This window comes from Macrobrachium nipponense, chromosome 1 (assembly GCF_015104395.2).
Source record: "Macrobrachium nipponense isolate FS-2020 chromosome 1, ASM1510439v2, whole genome shotgun sequence".
NCBI classification, from domain to species: domain Eukaryota; kingdom Metazoa; phylum Arthropoda; class Malacostraca; order Decapoda; family Palaemonidae; genus Macrobrachium; species Macrobrachium nipponense.
This window is the reverse complement of record NC_087200.1, coordinates 175,272,138-175,289,909: the sequence shown is the minus strand read 5'-3', so window position 1 is coordinate 175,289,909 and position 17,772 is coordinate 175,272,138. Positions and strand designations below refer to the sequence as shown.

General features: G+C 39.1%; 1 protein-coding gene across 1 annotated transcript; it reads right to left on the bottom strand.

The window, feature by feature from the left end:
- Nucleotides 1-774: 774 nt before the first annotated feature.
- Nucleotides 775-15,908, bottom strand: LOC135219865 (UDP-glycosyltransferase UGT5-like). The gene is made up of 8 exons (XM_064256988.1): nucleotides 15,750-15,908; nucleotides 6,810-6,983; nucleotides 5,738-5,992; nucleotides 4,503-4,733; nucleotides 3,216-3,380; nucleotides 2,601-2,823; nucleotides 1,977-2,196; nucleotides 775-1,555 (listed from the first exon to the last, which is right to left on the bottom strand). Exons 2-8 carry the CDS (start codon nucleotides 6,981-6,983, stop codon nucleotides 1,270-1,272), a joined length of 1,554 nt encoding a protein of 517 aa, XP_064113058.1. The 5' UTR covers nucleotides 15,750-15,908; the 3' UTR covers nucleotides 775-1,269.
- Nucleotides 15,909-17,772: the final 1,864 nt, after the last annotated feature.

Here is a 17,772-nt window from a genome sequence, read left to right as displayed (position 1 = left end):
GCATATAGAAGTCCTGAATTATCTTTAAAGGAATCGATGTTTGAAGATAGCGCAATCTTTAATTTTGTTGTTCCTACGCGAAATCGAAACCGGGTAAATTACAACAAAATAGTGCTCATTCAGTTACAGAGGGTAATTATCAAAGTTCTTTCGGTTTTTGCTTATGCAGTCCAGCTCAATCGTAGACCTAATTCTAGTTTCTTGCAAAATTCACATAGAAATATTTCATGTGACTCCATAAAGTTGAACAGGCAAGTAAATTTCGCTCAAAAATGTAAAGAAGTATTAATGTCATTGCAGGGTTACTGTTTTTGCTGTGTTTGTTTGGTTTAAATTAGCCTAACCAGCTCATGTAATCCACATAGATCGTAGGCCTACTTCCCGTTTTTTGTAAAATTCATGCAAATCAAATTCTACGTGATTGTAAACAATTTATCAGTTTAGTATCATTGCATAATTACTTATACTGATATAAACTGATAATGATGGTTGATCGTTTGAACTAGGCCTAACTTACGTCAACAAAGACGGCTTTTACCTTGAAGGTGTGAGAAGAATGTTTTCTCAAATCAAGACTTGTGTACGAGCCATTACTCTACTCGTTATCGGTACTCGTTTCTTATCGCACGTGAACCTTAGTCGATGTTACCCCTTAAAATGATGAGTATATGTAGTAAAAACAGTGTTGCTAAGGAGAGAGAGAGAGAGTATTTGAAGATAACAACTGCTTTTACCTGTGGGAATGGAAGCCAAAGGAAAATGACACTAAGTAAATAAAAAAAAAATCTTATTTAAAATCTTCTGTATCTAATTTGAAAAATGCAGAATCAAATGTTTATTTCAAATTGTATTCAAAATGTAATGACAATGAAAAAGTACAAAGGATATTTGTATTATGTACAACAGTAAGCCTACAGCTGCCTAAGTGGCAGTATACTATCATTGTTGATCTGTACTTATGTGCACCTATGTAAGTATCAAACGCTTTAACTTTCAATAGAACAGTGTCTCCTATAAAATGGATTATACACGCTTCTCTCGCTATCTCTAAAAAATCGTTAAAATGTGACTGCACATCTTTAGCACCTGGTAGAATGAGCTTCGTCTCACTGGGCAGAGACAGACCATTTTCATTACCGGATCTTTCCAGGATAGTGACCTCTAAAGGTTTTAAGCCGGTAGGTATCCACCTTAGCGGCGTGTTTAGGACATAAACAAAAGACTGTAAAGAGAATGACCGCCAAGAAATATTAGAACCTCATTGTCTTTTCACTCGGTCTTTCTCTTGTGTTTTTCCGCAGAGCCGAAAATGGCGCGCAGGATCTTTTTGAAGAGCCAGGATATCAAGAGCAGGACTACTACGACAGTCAGGAGAACAAGAGCCGCGGCATCCAGAAGAAGGAGTTCCACCCAGGAGAGACTGGCTGCTGGCGACCTCAGCTTTGGGGCTCCTTGGTGACGGATGACGTACTCTGTCCAGAAGACAGCTCGGTCTACAGGGTGCTCAGGCTGGTCCTGGGAGAGCTTCGATACCATTGCTGCGTTTTCTCTGTACCTAAAGTAAGGAAGATTACGTCATCTTTACAGTTTCTCCATTTTTCATAATTACGTGAAGAGAAATGGGTATCACGGAACCACAGGGTGTGACTAATGGACGCCACATCAATAAACAGAACTCACATCATGCAAAATAAATCTTTGAAAATCTTAGTTGGCGTGGTTACTTATGAAGTAGTTCTAAAGATAAATAAAATGATCCATAATAAACATAAAGATACCTATTGACAAATCATGAGTACTTTCATATTTCATGTGAAACCTCTTCATATGACATTTAATTTCACTTGTAAGACTATGCACAGCTTAAGGAATGTTCCTATTGAGTATCCTACACTTATCCTCATGCACCACTGTTTTAAGCCAAAAAACCCGTGACTTTTCCTATGTGGATTAACTGTAACACCAGAGGAACTTACTTCGGGTTGTTGATAATCTCTTGGAGGGAATCCACGAGCAACTCAACCGTCAGTTCTTCCCAGACAAGAGATAGGCCTAATCCATCATTAACAATCTTCTCCCCAGTCTTTGGCTGATCTCCGAAGATGGGTAGTGCTAGCAAAGGTGTGCCATGGTAAGAGGCTTCTTGAGAACTCAGGAGACCGCCGTGAGTGATGAAGACCTTCACGTTGGGTTGGGCTTGAAGGATTTGAAATGTGGATTTAGGTTAAACAGTATTTTCTTCTTCCAAGGAAAAAATATTGCACCTTTGACGTTGTTTACAGCTACGAGAATAAAAACATAATGCTAACATCTTGTTAGCAAAGGCATGAAATAGAGGCTAAAGTTCGTTTAATTTTGACAGATTTATTAAGTTTTATCTTGCATTTGGTAATTATGTATTCCTTGTCTGCATTACTTATTTCAGTCACTTGGATCCCTCAAACAATTAGTAGTCTAAAATTGATACACAAATCCTTATGTAAAGAGAGTTTTGTCAATAAGGGCAGATTCTGAACCTGGAACCCTACCCGTTGAGGCTAGGTCTGTCTGTGTGCTAAAGTATTCTAATATATAAAAACTATTTGTTCCTGGGTGCTCACCTAGAATGTCTTGCTGTGGAAGCCACTTGCTGATCTTGACATTATCAGACACTCCTTCAAGGTCTGATTCAAACTTCCAGAGGACTCTCTGTTCTAGTCTCTTGAAAGCCTCGATGAACATGTTCCTGTATTCCACTGGCATCGTGTCACCTCTGGCTACTGAACCCAAGCTAAAGTAGACAACACCAGCTTTTCCAGCTCCTTCAATCCACGATTGTAGGTCCTCAAGATGAAAAAGAGTCAATCAAAAACATATATCTCCCTGATTGCCTAAAGGGAGGCTGATCAATTGCTAAGAAAGTTATGTACTTTTCTCCAGCCAGCAGTCATTTTCTTCAATCTGCTTGAAAAGAGATTCTCAAGCAAGCTCAGTAATGGAAGGATATTTGATACAAAATACTGTATGAACAAGTTGCGTCAAGGTTTAGTTGATTTCCTTTACTGCCAGTATTCATAGCTCTCCATCAGTATATAATAACAACCTGGTAGTATCTTGGAATCATAACTCTTGTCTTCATTCTATCTATATAAGGACAGATTTCAGATCATCTCGTTCTAATGGCACTAAAATTATCATTTCATAACAACAGGCAAATCCTTCACCATCTTTCTTACCTCTGGCAGTGGCTTCGCAGGTCGACAGTGCATTGCTCCGACTTCCTTTTGAGATGGTAAAAGAGGGTAAGTCGTATCCATAGAGAAGTGGGAGTTCATCAAGGTGAGGCTCTGGTTCCTTTCAATTTCGAGGAGAGGAGGAAAATCAGGGAAATGCTTGTCGATCTACATAACAGAAAGAAGAGATCGAAAGGTTATTTTTTAAAATACATCTCATGTCTTGGTGTTGTTAACTTAGGCATTACCTATTAAATCTTTATTTCTACTTACTGGTCGACTTGTTTTGGCCTTTTTTTGGCCAACATTCTAGTTAGAAGGATTACCTTATATCGTAATTCTTTTCAAATTACCAGATTTCTTGCGTATATGTGCCCCACAAGACATTTTAACTGAGAAGAACAAAGTGTATGATACATATCGTTCAATATCATGTATATGTAAATGGGAAAATGACTGGTTAGGCGTAAAAAAGGATCAAGACAAAGGTTTGTTTACATTGCTATGGTTTAATAATATGCTTATGGAGGGAACAATGCAAGAAGTCAGAGAAAGAACTTCAAACATAGATGCAAAATTGCACCTTGAAGACATAATCTGCAGATAATGAAGTGCTAATTAGGGACACTAGTGAATGAGTTTGAAGTGTTTTCATGAAAATTTTAGTGTTTATGTAAGAGTAAGACTGCAAAGGCAATAAGAGAGCAGGAAGATCAAAAAACGAGTCTTCATATGAACAGTGAAAGAAAGTTTGGAAGTCAAGTGTTGAATCAAATTTCCTTCATGGAAGTGGTGTGAATGTTGCATGATATGAAGAGGAGCAGTTTAAAGCTGTTGAGAGGAGCTGGTTGCTTAGCATATGTGGGGGCGACAAGAATTACTGAACAATTGAAAAATATGGACATAGAAATTACTGCGACTTAAAGGGCAGATCAAAGTATTTTGAGGTTTAATATGGAAAGAATGATAGTTTGGTGAAAAGATTGTACAATTCAGAAGTGTAAGGAGCAGGAAGAAGCAGACCTAAAATATGATGGATGGATGTAATGGAAGAAGCATCAGTGTGGGAGAACTTTGAATTCCAGGGGATCAAGACTGCTGGCAAGACAGAGACTTTTTGGATAGGTTCCTGAAGCTGCTGATGCTCTGGAAGCTTTTTGTACAGAGAGTTCATTCAAGATTTAGCAGTCAAAGCATAAAGGTGACAGTGACCATTATCTTTCTCTTTCTGTCTGCTTGTATGTAAGAACATGAAATGCAAATTCAAAAGGAGCTTCCATACAACCTTACCTCTTCTTGAACAAGAGGTATAATGGCCCAGATTCTCCAGTAGAAAGCCATAAAAACATGACCAAATAGGTTTTTGAGGCGACCAAACAGGGTATCCAAGCCTTGAGCCCCATGAAATCCAGGAGCGTAGGCTGGGCTCAGTGGGTTTCCTAAGACGGCACTCTGTCGGAAGTCCATGCCTGGGGTGGCCACTGTGATGAAAGGCATTTCATGGGCAAATGGGTAGATAATCTGAAATAACAGTATTTGAGGAATAGACACAACTTATTGGCACAATTCTTCGCACAAAAAGACTCGTTTTATTATTCTTCAAGTTGTAAAACACAAACGCTATGAATATGAATTTTCCTACGCTACCTTTTTGAGTGGTCCTCAGAGTTTAGACAAAATTCTTCACAGTAGCTTACGTAGGTTGTGATCCATTAAAAATCTTGACAGATTTTACAGATAAACTAGACATAATTTGCATCGCTTTTCATACATAAATCACTGGGTAGAGGATGATAATATTTACAACTTTTAAAGTTATATTTACAAATTCTATTACATCGCCTTGATTTGAAGTGAATTTCCTATGCAATATTCTACTGTGAATTTGATTAACATTCCATTGCTCAGGCAAATCCTAGCTTTATGACTTCTTCTGAATCTAATATGGATCAAATAACTTACTTTGCTTTTTGCCTGCACGATTTCTGCAAGATATGGTATGGACAACTAACTCTGCTTGCTTATTCTAATGAAGACCTGATGCCCCATTTGTCTCGTTTTAGGCATCTTCGAATATCTTGGAAATTACTTTTCAAGGTGTTTAGCTTGCCTACTATTATAGCTGCTTTTGTGTATATCTAACTGGTCTGAGTTTGACAGTAAGTTCCTTACTTTCTGTTTGTCCACCGTCCTAGAACCTGTCGCCATGAAAGCTATCTTGCTCTTATTTTGCTAAATTAATCTATAGCAGCATCGCGTGCACTAACACTAACTGGTATAGAGATTTAAAATGTCTTTGCATGATATCTTATTTTGCCTTCTATTGCTGGCACGTGTCTCCCTGTTAATATCAGATGATTAGTGTTGAAACTTATCCTCTATATTGCAAAACTTGGTGAGCAAATCTTCCCTCAGGTTTCAGCTGATCTGCAAAATGTCCCGTGTCTCTCTGCTACCACTACACTACCATTACTTCTACTAATGTTGCTACTAATTCTGCTGCAAATACAAAGCCTCATGCCCACCTCATTAAACATGTGGTTGATGACAATGAGGTCGAACTCCTTCCTCTTCTCAAAGAGCTCTTTCACTTCGGGCAGCTGGTACAACTTCCGCGCCAGGCTGGGCAGAGCAGTCTTGAACAGCTGAAAGGCGCCAGCCGGTTTCTTCCTCTCCTCGAACATGTTCATGTTGTCCGTGTTGAAATCGTCGAGTCCGTGGTTGATTTCCCGGATGTTCGGGTGCTTGGATGGTTTGTTGTGGTTCGTAAGCATCACTATCTGCAGAGGAGAGCGAAAAGGGAATGACAGGAAACGAGGAAACTGCGATAGAGATGAGGACAAAGATAGGTTAGGTAATTATCCCTACTGCAACCTAGGTCTAGAGATATAGGCCTGATCTCAATCTATTTTGATCATTTGATTGATTGATTAACGAAGATCTGACGCCAGTTTACCACAGTAAAAAAGTTAATCTAAATATAAATCGGTTGTAATCATAAGAAAAAAAAAATCTTGTGATAATTTATATATTTATTTTGCATCTGTATTATCTTATTTATATATTTATTTTGCATCTGTATTATCTTATTTATATATTTATTTTGCATCTGTATTATCTTATTTATATATTTATTTTGCATCTGTATTATCTTATTTATATATTTATTTTGCATCTGTATTATCTTATTTAGATTAAGAATTTACTTATTTTTATCCTTACTTAACGTTGCAACATCATCGTCTAGAAATAATTATCTTATCTTTAAAAAGAAAATTATTTCTATCCATGGAAATGTACCTATAACTATTTGTGAATATATATCCATAAATGTACATTTATATGCCATAACTATAATCTAATTAGTCTAATAAATAGAATAGAAATAAATAATCATAACTACTCTAAAATAAACATTACACCTAAACACGATATATATAAAAAAACATAATTATCACAGTATAACCCCAATAGTGTGAAGATGGTAGGCCACTAAGGAAAACCGTATCGTACAATCCCAACATTGTAAAGATGGTACTAGGGAAAACCACACTCTAGAAGATCTAAATGTGGAGGTAGTAGGGAAGACAGACTTACCTGGTGCCCTCTGTCGGCCAGGGCCTCAGCTAAGGGCATGAACACATTCCTGTGACTCTTCGACGAAGCTGGGAGGAGCATGAGGATCTTGTAGCTCCTTTCAGGAGGGGCCAGGTCTCCCTGACTGGAGCCAAGGAACGCAAGGAGCAACAGAGATAGATGGGGCAGCCTCATCTGTTAAGAAAAAGTAGGAAGAAATAGTTAATAATTGCTCAGTGAAATATGTTTTATCTAGACCTATGAGTAGCCTCATCTGGTAAAGAGAAAGTACTATATTATTGCAAAGAGAGAGAGAGAGAGAGAGTACTGATAACGTAAAAAAAAAAAAGTTGTCGCTATTTCTCAAGGTACTGAATAGCGAGAACAAATTATCGCACAATAAGAAAGAATTCAGATAACTTAAAACTATAGAGAAAAATGTAAAGTAATACATGTGACTTTCGTGAACTACAAATAAAAAAAAGAGAGATAAAAAGTATGAAACAAAATAGTATTTCATCTCTCCTCTGACGGCTCATAACGACAACGAATATAGACCTTTGACCTGTAAACGAACTCAAGAGATACCCAGATAGGTATCTGGTGACCAAACCGTGGTTTATCTCTCGGTATCGGGAAAAGTCTCTTTCATATTTAGCTGTAATTTTAAGATTTCATATTCACTGAATGATTGAACAATGAGAATTGGCGTCAGTGGGTACTACAGTTTCTTTGATTGTGTAGGCCTATCTGGTTTGGGTCATATATTCTCCCGCAGGATGATGAGACACTTTCCTAAATGAAATTATGCCAGTGAAAGTCCTAATTATTCTATATAAATGACAAGTCATGTAGGCCTAGGCGCTAAAAGTCCGGACAATAAAGGTAATTGCGAATAGAATGTGGAATTGTAAATCTTTACATATGATAAACCACTGAGAGGGTGATAGTGAAAAGACACTCCAGAAACTATACTCGTTTTTTTCCATCTGTCCACCCGCCTGTGGTGTTTCCGTATGGTAACACTGCGTTCCAGGCCTTAAATAATATCCTATTTCGAATATCAACGGTGTAATTCGCATACAGTAAATTATTAAAACACTTTTCAGTTGCAAATGTACACCAAGATATCCTTTTATTTACCTAAAACTTACACATAGCGTAACTATTTAAAGCCCCGGACGCAGTGTTACCATGCGCGACCACAACAGGCGGATGGACAGATGGAAAAAAAAAGAGTATAGTGAAAGAATCAGGAAGTTCTTGCAAGCGGAGAAAGTGCACAGCAGATCTGAACAAAATAATGTTAAAGCACGAATGCTACAGTGACTATTGTCTTGGTTTCTCTCTTGAGCCACCGAGGTGAGCCATCTGTTCCGTTTGCTTAAAACACACAACACACACGGAACATTCGGGTCACCTCGGTTGGGACGAGAGAGAGAGACCCTGAAATGGACAACACAAAACAAACGTCAACAATAATTTTCTTTCTTCATAATTTTTATGAGGAAAGACAAAATAATTATACTTGATACAGGACTGACACATTCCTGTTAAAAATGCACCATATGAGAGAGAGAGAGAGAGAGAGAGAGAGAGAGAGAGAGAGAGAACCGTTGCAATCACCCGAATCCAAGGTTTTCTTGTGAACTTATACTAATGATGGAGAGTTTTAAAAAGTTATAGAATAATCATTGGTGAAACAATGCATACACACGCACATACATACATATACGCATGCGGGCGCCGGCAGCATATTTTCCAAAGTGGGGGGGGGTGGGGGGGGGGGGGGGGGGGGGGGGGGGGGGGGGGGAGAGCAAATCTTAATACATAACATGGATATATAGTTCTGGTTAATTCCAAAATCCGTATCAGCGTCTGCATCTCTTTAATGAAGAAAGCAATATCTAGAATATCTAGATAGTAAAAATATAAAATTATTAAAAAAGCGTTTTTTTTTTTTTAAATTTTTTTTCGAGAGAAATAAAATCCTCTATAGCTGAAAGAGTCCATAAGGACTATTAAGGTCGTATATATAGATATCTCACACATAAGAATACCTTAAAATACATTAACGTCTTGCGCGACATTGTTCAGAGTTATAATCATACCCCCATAGAAGTTTGGGTCGCACCCCGCAAGAGGTTTCACGCATTAACGGACAGAGATGACATTGAACGTCAATTCTCGAGCATGTATAAAAAGGCTGTTCTCGTTAATCCTCCCGCCATTTCGCTCTTGAATGTTGGAGACGTTGTACGTATTGCGATGAGCGTCGCAACGCAATTTTTAGGAGGGGATTATACAATTCAAAATACTCTGGAAATTTTTAAAATCCGAAAGAAAAGTGGATACAAGGCAAAATCCGGTCGTATATTTCTTGGAAGATTTAGTGGGTGAAGAAATAAAGGGCGTATTTTATCGTGAAGAATTAATTCGCACAAATCTACCAGAAACGTATGATATCACTATTCTGGGAAGGAGGAGGAAAGAGTGATAAAACTCAATATACGTTCATTGGAAAGGTTATCCGAGTCAATTCAATTCCTGGGTTGATGAATCTCAAATTGTACGGATATGAACCGTAAGCAACCTTTAATACGTAAAAATAAATAAAAACTTTATTTTATTCATCTCTGGTTTATCACCCAGTGAAAGAAGTAAAGTTATTCCCATCTTAAACGGTGGTTTGGTGTCTACTCTCTCGGAAATTTTTAGAAATTTTCTTTGTGGTAATCTAACTCAAGATAAGAAGTTTATTAAACACTTAAGAAATTGTAGACGAGAAATTCATCTTGTGTCCTTGAAAACAACGTCCATATCTAAGAAGAAAATATACTGAAAAGTCGTAAAGGGGGGACTATTCTATCGGTTTTATTGCCTATTGCTGCGAGTTAGGTAGGGAGTCTTTTTAATTGAAAATGAAGGAGTTTTACGTTATCCCTGCCATTACCTATGAGAGGTTAATGAATAGAAAAGAGGTTTGTGATGGTGATATTAATAACCTAGAGGGTGTACTGGCAAGTTGGATACGGCAGCTGTTAGTAGTAGCGGACAGTCTCCCTTAATATCCAAAAACCACCTATGCCGGGCTATATCGCTCACGGGACCTCCTCCTCCTCCTCCTCCATCCTATAGAAAATGTAGGTGCAGTGACTGGAGGGGAGGAGGTGGTAAACGCCCCCATTACATTGAAAACAATTAAAGGGGACATGACTCGCAAAAAGAGCAATCCCGATTTAACAGGTATTATTCCAATATTTTTTAAAGAACCCCAAAAGTCATACGTTACGGCTTTTTTTTGTTAAGCACTTACAAGATTCTAACACGGTTGAATGGAATGAAGAAGGAGATTTAACTCATCCCCCCGCTCGAGGTTATAATATTTTAGATATAGCTCGAGAATTTCAAGGGAATAAAAAAAACCCACGTTGATAATATTCGAATTATCGCTACTTCATTGAAATGGCGGGGGTTAAAGATTGGATGTTAAGGAATATAGCCATTAAAAAGCAAATCGAAACGTGGCGAAATATGGGGAAAAAGGGAGGAGGAGGAGGAAGAGGAGGAGGAGGAGGGGTGGGAAGGTGAGGGCGGGACATCGAAAACAAGATGGCGAGTGTGTGGGGCTTATTAACATTTTAGGAACAATGATATCGGAGCTGTTTAGTCATGTGATACTGATTTTGATAAAATGAGTCATGTGTGGATGACTTGAAGGATTGTCACATCAAGACGTGAACTCTCGCCATGGCTTCATCAACCTCTTCGTACAAGTTAGTGAAAAACTTGTTAGCTAAATTTAAAAGCTTTGAGGTGTTAGATGAAACGTCGTCGTCTTCGATACACGGTCGGGAAAGTGCTGGAGAAGATGTTTGTGGTATATACTAAGGGCTGTGATGTGAAGGAACAGGTTAGAAAATATATAGTAGCCGTAGTATGTTTCGTTGAAGTATTGTTTTTGAAAAAGCGAATGCGCATATTATCGCGTTCGTGTTTTTTGTAAAGTTTTTTTCTAATGTATGTATTTGTATGGAATATTAATTCATTCCCCTGTATTTAGGATTGGGTATAAATATAAAATAACAATTCCGTCTGTAATTTTATTTTTCAACCTCTTTCAAACTCGGTATAATAAATAAACAAAATTGAAATGTGTACCTTTGTCCTTGTGTTCGCCACCTAGATTATGACTCAAATTCTATGAAAAATAAAATTTCACGTTGGCGTGAAGTCAGCTGGGCAAATATGGCGATAAGGTCTCGTTTCTTGGGGGAGATATCACATGTGGATGAAGTCAGTCGCCAAATATCCTTTTATCATGATACTCTGAATATCTAAGCAGCTGTGTATTATATATAAACAAAATGTAACGGCTGTAGAGAGAGAGGGAGAGGGAGGAGGGAGGGGAGGGAGGGAGGGAGGAGGGAGGGAGGGAGGAGAGAGAGTATATTCGCAATGTTCATATATAAATTTAGAGATTTTATAGGAGGAGGATGAGGTAAACGTCCCGGTTACTTTGAAAACAATTAAAGGGGACATGAGTCGCAAAAAACAGTGAACTGAGTCTATTTGGGGTCGGGGTGGGGTCAAGTTTTTATTCCCGTAGAGTTACGTGACATCACAGGGGTAGAAAAGTGGAGTCAATTTGGGTGGGGGTTGAATGTTGGTTTTTATTCCCGGAGAGTTTATGTGACGTCACAGGGGGTAGGAAACGGTGGAGTCAATTTGGGGTCAGGGGTTGAAACCCAGAATTGTTTTATCACCAGGTTTTATTCATTATTTCCCAGAGAGTTATGTGACGTCCACAGGGGTAGAATAGTGGAGTCAATTGGGTGAGGGGGTTTGAAATGTTGGTTTTTATTCCCGGAGAGTTACTGACGTCACAGGGGTAGGAAAGTGGAGTCAATTTGGGGTCGGGGGTTGAAAGAATGGTTTTATTCCCAGAGAGTTACGTGACGTCACAGTGGTAGAATAGTGGAGTCAATTTGGGTGAGGGGTTGAAATGTTGGGTTTTTTATTCCCGTAGAGTTACGTGACGTCACAGGGGGTAGGAAAGGTGGAGTCAATTTGGGGTCAGGGGTTGAAAGAATGGTTTTATTCCCAGAGAGTTTTACGTGACGTCACAGGGTATAGAATAAGGGGTGGTGGGAGGTCAATTTGGGGTGAGGGGTTGAAAATGTTGGTTTTTTGGGGGTTTTATTCTGGAGAGTTACGTGACGTCACAGTTGGTAGGAAGGAAGGTGGAGTCAATTTGGGGTAGGGGGTTGAAAAGAATGGTTTTATTCCCATAGAGTTACGTGACGTCACAGTGGTAGAATAGTAAGTGGAAGTTTCAATTTGGGTGAGGGGTTGAAAATGTGGTTGTTTATTCCCGTAGAGTTACGTGACGTCACAGTAGGAAGGTGGGAGTCCAATTTGGGGTCAGGGTTTGAAAGAATGGTTTTATTCCCAGAGAGTTACGTGACGTCACAGGGTAGAATAGTGGAGTCAATTTGGTGGTGAGGGGTTGAAATGTTGGTTTTTAATATTCCCGGAAGAGTTAACGTGACGTCACAGGGAGGTTAGGAAAGGTGGGTCCCAAGTCAATTTGGGTCGGGGGTTGGAAAGAATGGCGTTTTATTCCCAGCGAGTTACGTGAAGTCAACAGTGGTAGAAATAGTGGAGTTCAATTTCGGGGTGAGGGGTTGAAATGTTGGTTTTTAATTCCCGTGAGTTACGTTGGGGACGGTTCCACAGGGGGTAGGAAAGGTGGTGGAGTCAATTTGGGGTCGGGGGGTTGAAAGAATTGGGTTTATTCCCAGAGAGTTACGTGATGTCACACACCAAGGGTCGGAATAGTGGATGTCAATTTGGGGTTTGAGGGGTTGAAATGTTGGTTTTTGTATTCCCGGCGGAGTTCTACGTGACGTCACACGGGGGTAGGGAAAGGTGGAGTCAATTTGGGGGTGAGGGCTTGAAATGTTGATTTTATTCCCGGAGAGTTACGTGACATCACAGGGGGTATGTCAGGGGTGAAAGAATGGTTTTATTCCCTTAGAGTTACGTGACGTCACAGGGGGTAGGAAAGGATGGAGTCGATTTGGGGTTGGGTTTAGGGAGGCCACGCCCCCCTAATATGAGCTCATGTACGTACATGAGCTTGTTAGACAAATGGAGTCAATTTATGTTGGGGTCAGGGGTGGCCACGCCCCCCAGAATAGTGGAGGGTTGAAAGGATGGTTTTTATTCCCTTATAGTTTATGTGACGTCACAGGGGTAGAAAAGTGGAGGTCGATTTGGGGTTAGGGGAGGCCACGCCCCCCTAATATGAGCCCATGTACGTACTGAGCCTTGTAAGTTGTACAAATGGAAGTCAATTTGGGGTCAGGGGTGGCCACGCCCCCCAGAATAGTGGAGGGTTGAAAGGATGGTTTTATTCCCTTATAGTTATGTGACGTCACAGGGGTAGAAAAGTGGAGTCGATTTGGGGTTAGGGGAGGCCACGCCCCCCTAATATGAGCTCATGTACGTACTGAGCTTGTAAGACAAATGGAGTCAATTATGAGCTCATGTACGTACATGAACTTATCATACATATGGAGTCAATTATGAGCTCATGTACGTACATGAGCTTATAATACAAATGGAGTCAATTTGGGGTCAGGGGTGGCCACGCCCCCCAGAATAGTGGAGTCTATATGGGGTCAGGGTGGCCACACCCCCCAGACAAGTGGAGTCTATATGGGGTCGGGGTGGCCACGCCCCTTTTGGGGGTTGCCCCGCCCCTTTTTAGGCCTCACGTACGTACATGAGCCAATCAGGAGGGGGGGAGGGGGGGTAGCCACGCCCCTTGGGGGGGGGGAGCGGGGGGCGGGGCTAGAAAAGTGGATTCTATATGAGGGCCCCAGAACCAGAAAGTCGTATATGCCACTTCCACGGATTTGGAGTTATGCATACTGGTAGATTTGACAACCTTTTCTCTGTGTATTTGAGGCATTTCTAGGCCATTCCACCATTTACATACGGTCCAAAATTCCTACTGGGACAGTCGGAATTATCGATTTTAGCTACAGGAAAGAACATGACTTCGAGCGGTGCTGGCAGCCGCTCGGACGCTTCATGAGGACCAGATAGACGCATATCACTAGCGCTGATTAAGCCAATGAGAGCGCGCGTCACTTTGCGGGTAGCGAATTCTAGGCAAATGAGCGTTTTTCCCCATAAGGCGCGTGTAAGCATCGACCAATCACCGCGCAGCTTACAATCTCCCGCCAATGTTTACATCTCACTTCAGTGATCATAGCGGGAGATTTAATTTACGATTATCCGTTGTGTTGTGCTGTTATTTTGTCTAAATTACTCTTTATTTGAGTACATTATGTCTTCCTCTGGCAGTGATAGTGAGCATAGTGATGTCGTGCAACATTTTTTTCATTATTAGAATAGTAATAATAGTCGTAGTACTAGTAGTAGTAGTGGATGAGGGTCACAGCTGGTAGCGATGTTTGGAGCTAACAGACTGCAATCTGATCGAGTTAAGTCCCCTTCACATTGCAGCTTCATTAAGGATGGGGCCCTAGTAGTAGTAGTAGTAGTAAAAAAAAATTATGATAATATTATTATTGTGTATTATGATGGTTAAACATCATAGTGATTCAAGGTTATCATCGTCAACATCATTATTAAACCATCATAATATTATTATTTCTATCATTATTATTATTATCATTATTATTGTTATTATTCATTATTATTATGACAATAGTATTACTATTCTATTATAGTATTTTCTTGTGATTGATTATAAGTATCGATGTATTATGATGATGAAAGGTTATCATCATCAGTGTCATTATTAGTACTAATATTATTGTACTATCATCATTATTATTATTACTATTATTATCATCATTATCATTATTATTATTATTATTATTATTCCCATTGTTATTATTATTACTATATTATTATCATTATTATCATTAGCAATACTCGGTTCTTATCACAAAAATGTATCGTCTTTTCAGCACACTATTATTACTTAATCAATATTATTATTAATAGTTATTATTATCATTATTATTACCAGTATTATTACTATTACCCTTATTAATATCATCATCATTATTACAACAATATGATAACACTTTATTATCGTTTAACACATTCAATTATGGTTTAAGTGCTTGTTATGACTCAAATATTAAAAAAAAATTTGAGTTTGGCAGACATTTTGAATGCTAGCGCGCAAGCGCACCCAACAATTGTTTTTCAAATTTTTCACAAAAAAACTAAAGAGTATAGCTTTCATATGAAACTAAGTTTAAATCGATATCTTTCTTAGAAGCAGAGTAATGAATGATAAACTTTGAGGCCAATTTACTCATTTTTTTAAAAGTGGCATATACGACTCTCTGGTTCTGAGGCCCTCATATGGGGTCTTTTCCTCTACTGAAAACGTTTACGGTTCAGTAAAAACCAAGATCGTTTTAGCCTCTCGCCATAAAACTGGGTTTTAATCAACAAGACCGGTTTTTCCCAGTTTTAATAACGTGTGCAACCGCAGGTTTGGTTTTTTTCTTTCACAAACGTTACAGCAGCGTTACAACAGGCATAAATGCTGTCAGACTATCTTGACAGTTGTGATTATTAAATGCTTTTACTAAGAACTAAGATAGTATTACTTTCCTCAAGTGTGGAACGTTTTTGGATATTCATAAACAAAACACATTTTTTTTACAACTTTATGAACTAAATGGATGACAGTGAAGCAAAACAACTGTAATACAACACCTCTTAAGTGTGTTGAGACGTTAAAGAGAATAATAGGCTAGGAGTGGACCTTTGAACTCGGTTCAATATACAATAATGTACCTACTACTACTACTGTTCAACCTGATAATGAATAAAAACATGTATACTTCCTAGTCTCTCATAAGCAATAAGACACTTATTAGAATAAAAATAAAAAAAACTTGCCTCAAACTCTTCACTGGACAAAAAATACAAACAAACACAGAAGTGGACCCGCAGGAACCTCACACCTGTAGCACGAGCTTCTGACAGACTGGGCGAAGCGAGCTACACACAACTAACCAACTATAGGCCGCAACTCGCATCGCATTCTGAGATTACGTCGCCTATTACTTGGGCATTTCTTTATTGCCCAATAATGCTCTGTCCGTTGTAGTCACTCCTGCATCTACTGCACATTATTAAACAACTCTGTCTTTTCGTCAGTGTTTTCCTTAGAACAATATCCCAAGGAAGTGTGGGAAAATCACCTCCATATAATATTTGTTGCTTTTCGGGACGAGTTACGAGTGAAATGTTGAATGACTTGCGTTACAGGACCATGACCTTGGGATTTGGTTCGTGGTCTTTTCTGTCCTCTACTAACCGCCCCTCCCGCCCCTCCCACTCTCGGTACCCCCGCCTGATCAAATCGCCCAACTGCTGCGAACTTCCCTCTGTAATGTACTAAAGCAGATACATTACAGAATTCAAAGTGCTCATCCCATACGATACGGGAAATTTGTAGCGTTCATAAGGATCGTTACCTATTATCACTACCAATCCTATTATTACTTTATTTGTGAATGTTATTTGTTCCTTATCAATATTCAGGCTGTCAATTACTAACAGAGAAAATTCATCCGAAAAGAATAACATCATTTAGAATTCGAACCTTTCGACCCAAGAAGATGGAGGATATCTGCAGTCCCTCTATATCTTATCTGTTTATTCAAGAGGGAATTACATCACAACATGTAGCTGAGCCAAAATAGACCACACCATTATAACTGCTGCTCCTACAGAACGCGTCCTTGGATGACAACATTTACAAGCGTGTGTTTAGTCCTTGAGAGCTGGGAAGATTGCGCGTCACGGGACAACACTGCAAAACAGCAAAAGACATGTTCTTCTTTATCTTGTTGCTGACCCGTGCTGGGCTATAGTACCAGCACGGGCTCTTCCTCAGTGCTGCTGACCTCATCCGTCTTAAAGACAAGTAGTAAGCTTAACTTGGAAAAGGATCAACACTTATCAATTAGCCAAAGTTAGAAAAGGATTGATGCTATAGTCAATTATTCTAACTTAGAAAAGGATTAATGCTTAGGCTACTAATCAGCCTAGATTGGAAGAAGATTAAAGTTTATTAATTAGCCTAACTTGGAATATAACGGTTATCCATAAGCCTAACTTGAAAAAGGATTAATGCTTATTAATTAGCCTTGCTTGGAAAAGGATTAATGTTTATTAATTTTCCTTGTCTGAAAAAAATATTAATACTTATCAATTAGGCTAACTTGGAAAAGAATGAGTGCCTAGCTGTCGCCTACAGCTGCACTGGAAGTGTTGTCGTTGTGTACGTGTGTGTGTTTTAATAAACTCGTCTGTATGGTAGAGATTAACGAAAGTTCTTGCTAGACACTCACTACCATACACTCTCGTACCTGCCAGGTAGTTGACTGAGAAAGGAAATGGTAGGATAATCAGGGTGAAGGGTAGAATCAGAAGGTCCAACCACTATAATTAAAGTTCCTCGGTTTTCCCCAGTTGCAGGACCTCAACCTTACGCCTAGTACCAATGACCTTTCTCCACTTTCTCCCCGAAAGTTACTTGATTTTGAGTCTATGAGATTTAGGCTGTCGTGCCAAGCACAGGGGCACTTAAGGGCATTCATCGCTTTCTCATGTGAAAAGAGAGTTGGAGTGGTTGGACAGCAAAATAAGAAGGTCCTGAAAATAAAGGGGATAAGGTACAAGGGTCTAACGGTAGAAAACCACTGAGTTGCATCATGAAATAATGATCAGAAAGGTTAGACAGCAAGATTGGAGAAATAAAGAAAGTATGAATGGAGGTTAAGTATAGAAAGCTACACTATTATATAGCTGTTTTTTTTTTCCTTTTATTTAGATAATTAATTCCTACTTAATTTCATTTAGCATTCCACCATTATTTTTTATCTTCACCTCGGGATGAGATTACTGGGTATAC

Coding starts and splice junctions, on each gene's coding strand:
- LOC135219865 (XM_064256988.1), bottom strand. CDS start 6,983: ATGAGGCTGCCCCATCTATCTCTGTTGCTCCTTGCGTTCCTTGGCTCC. Junction 2,824..3,215: donor CTGCGAAGCCACTGCCAGAG/GTAAGAAAGATG, acceptor TTTCATCTTGAG/GACCTACAATCGTGGATTGA. Junction 2,197..2,600: donor TCCACAGCAAGACATTCTAG/GTGAGCACCCAG, acceptor AAATCCTTCAAG/CCCAACCCAACGTGAAGGTC.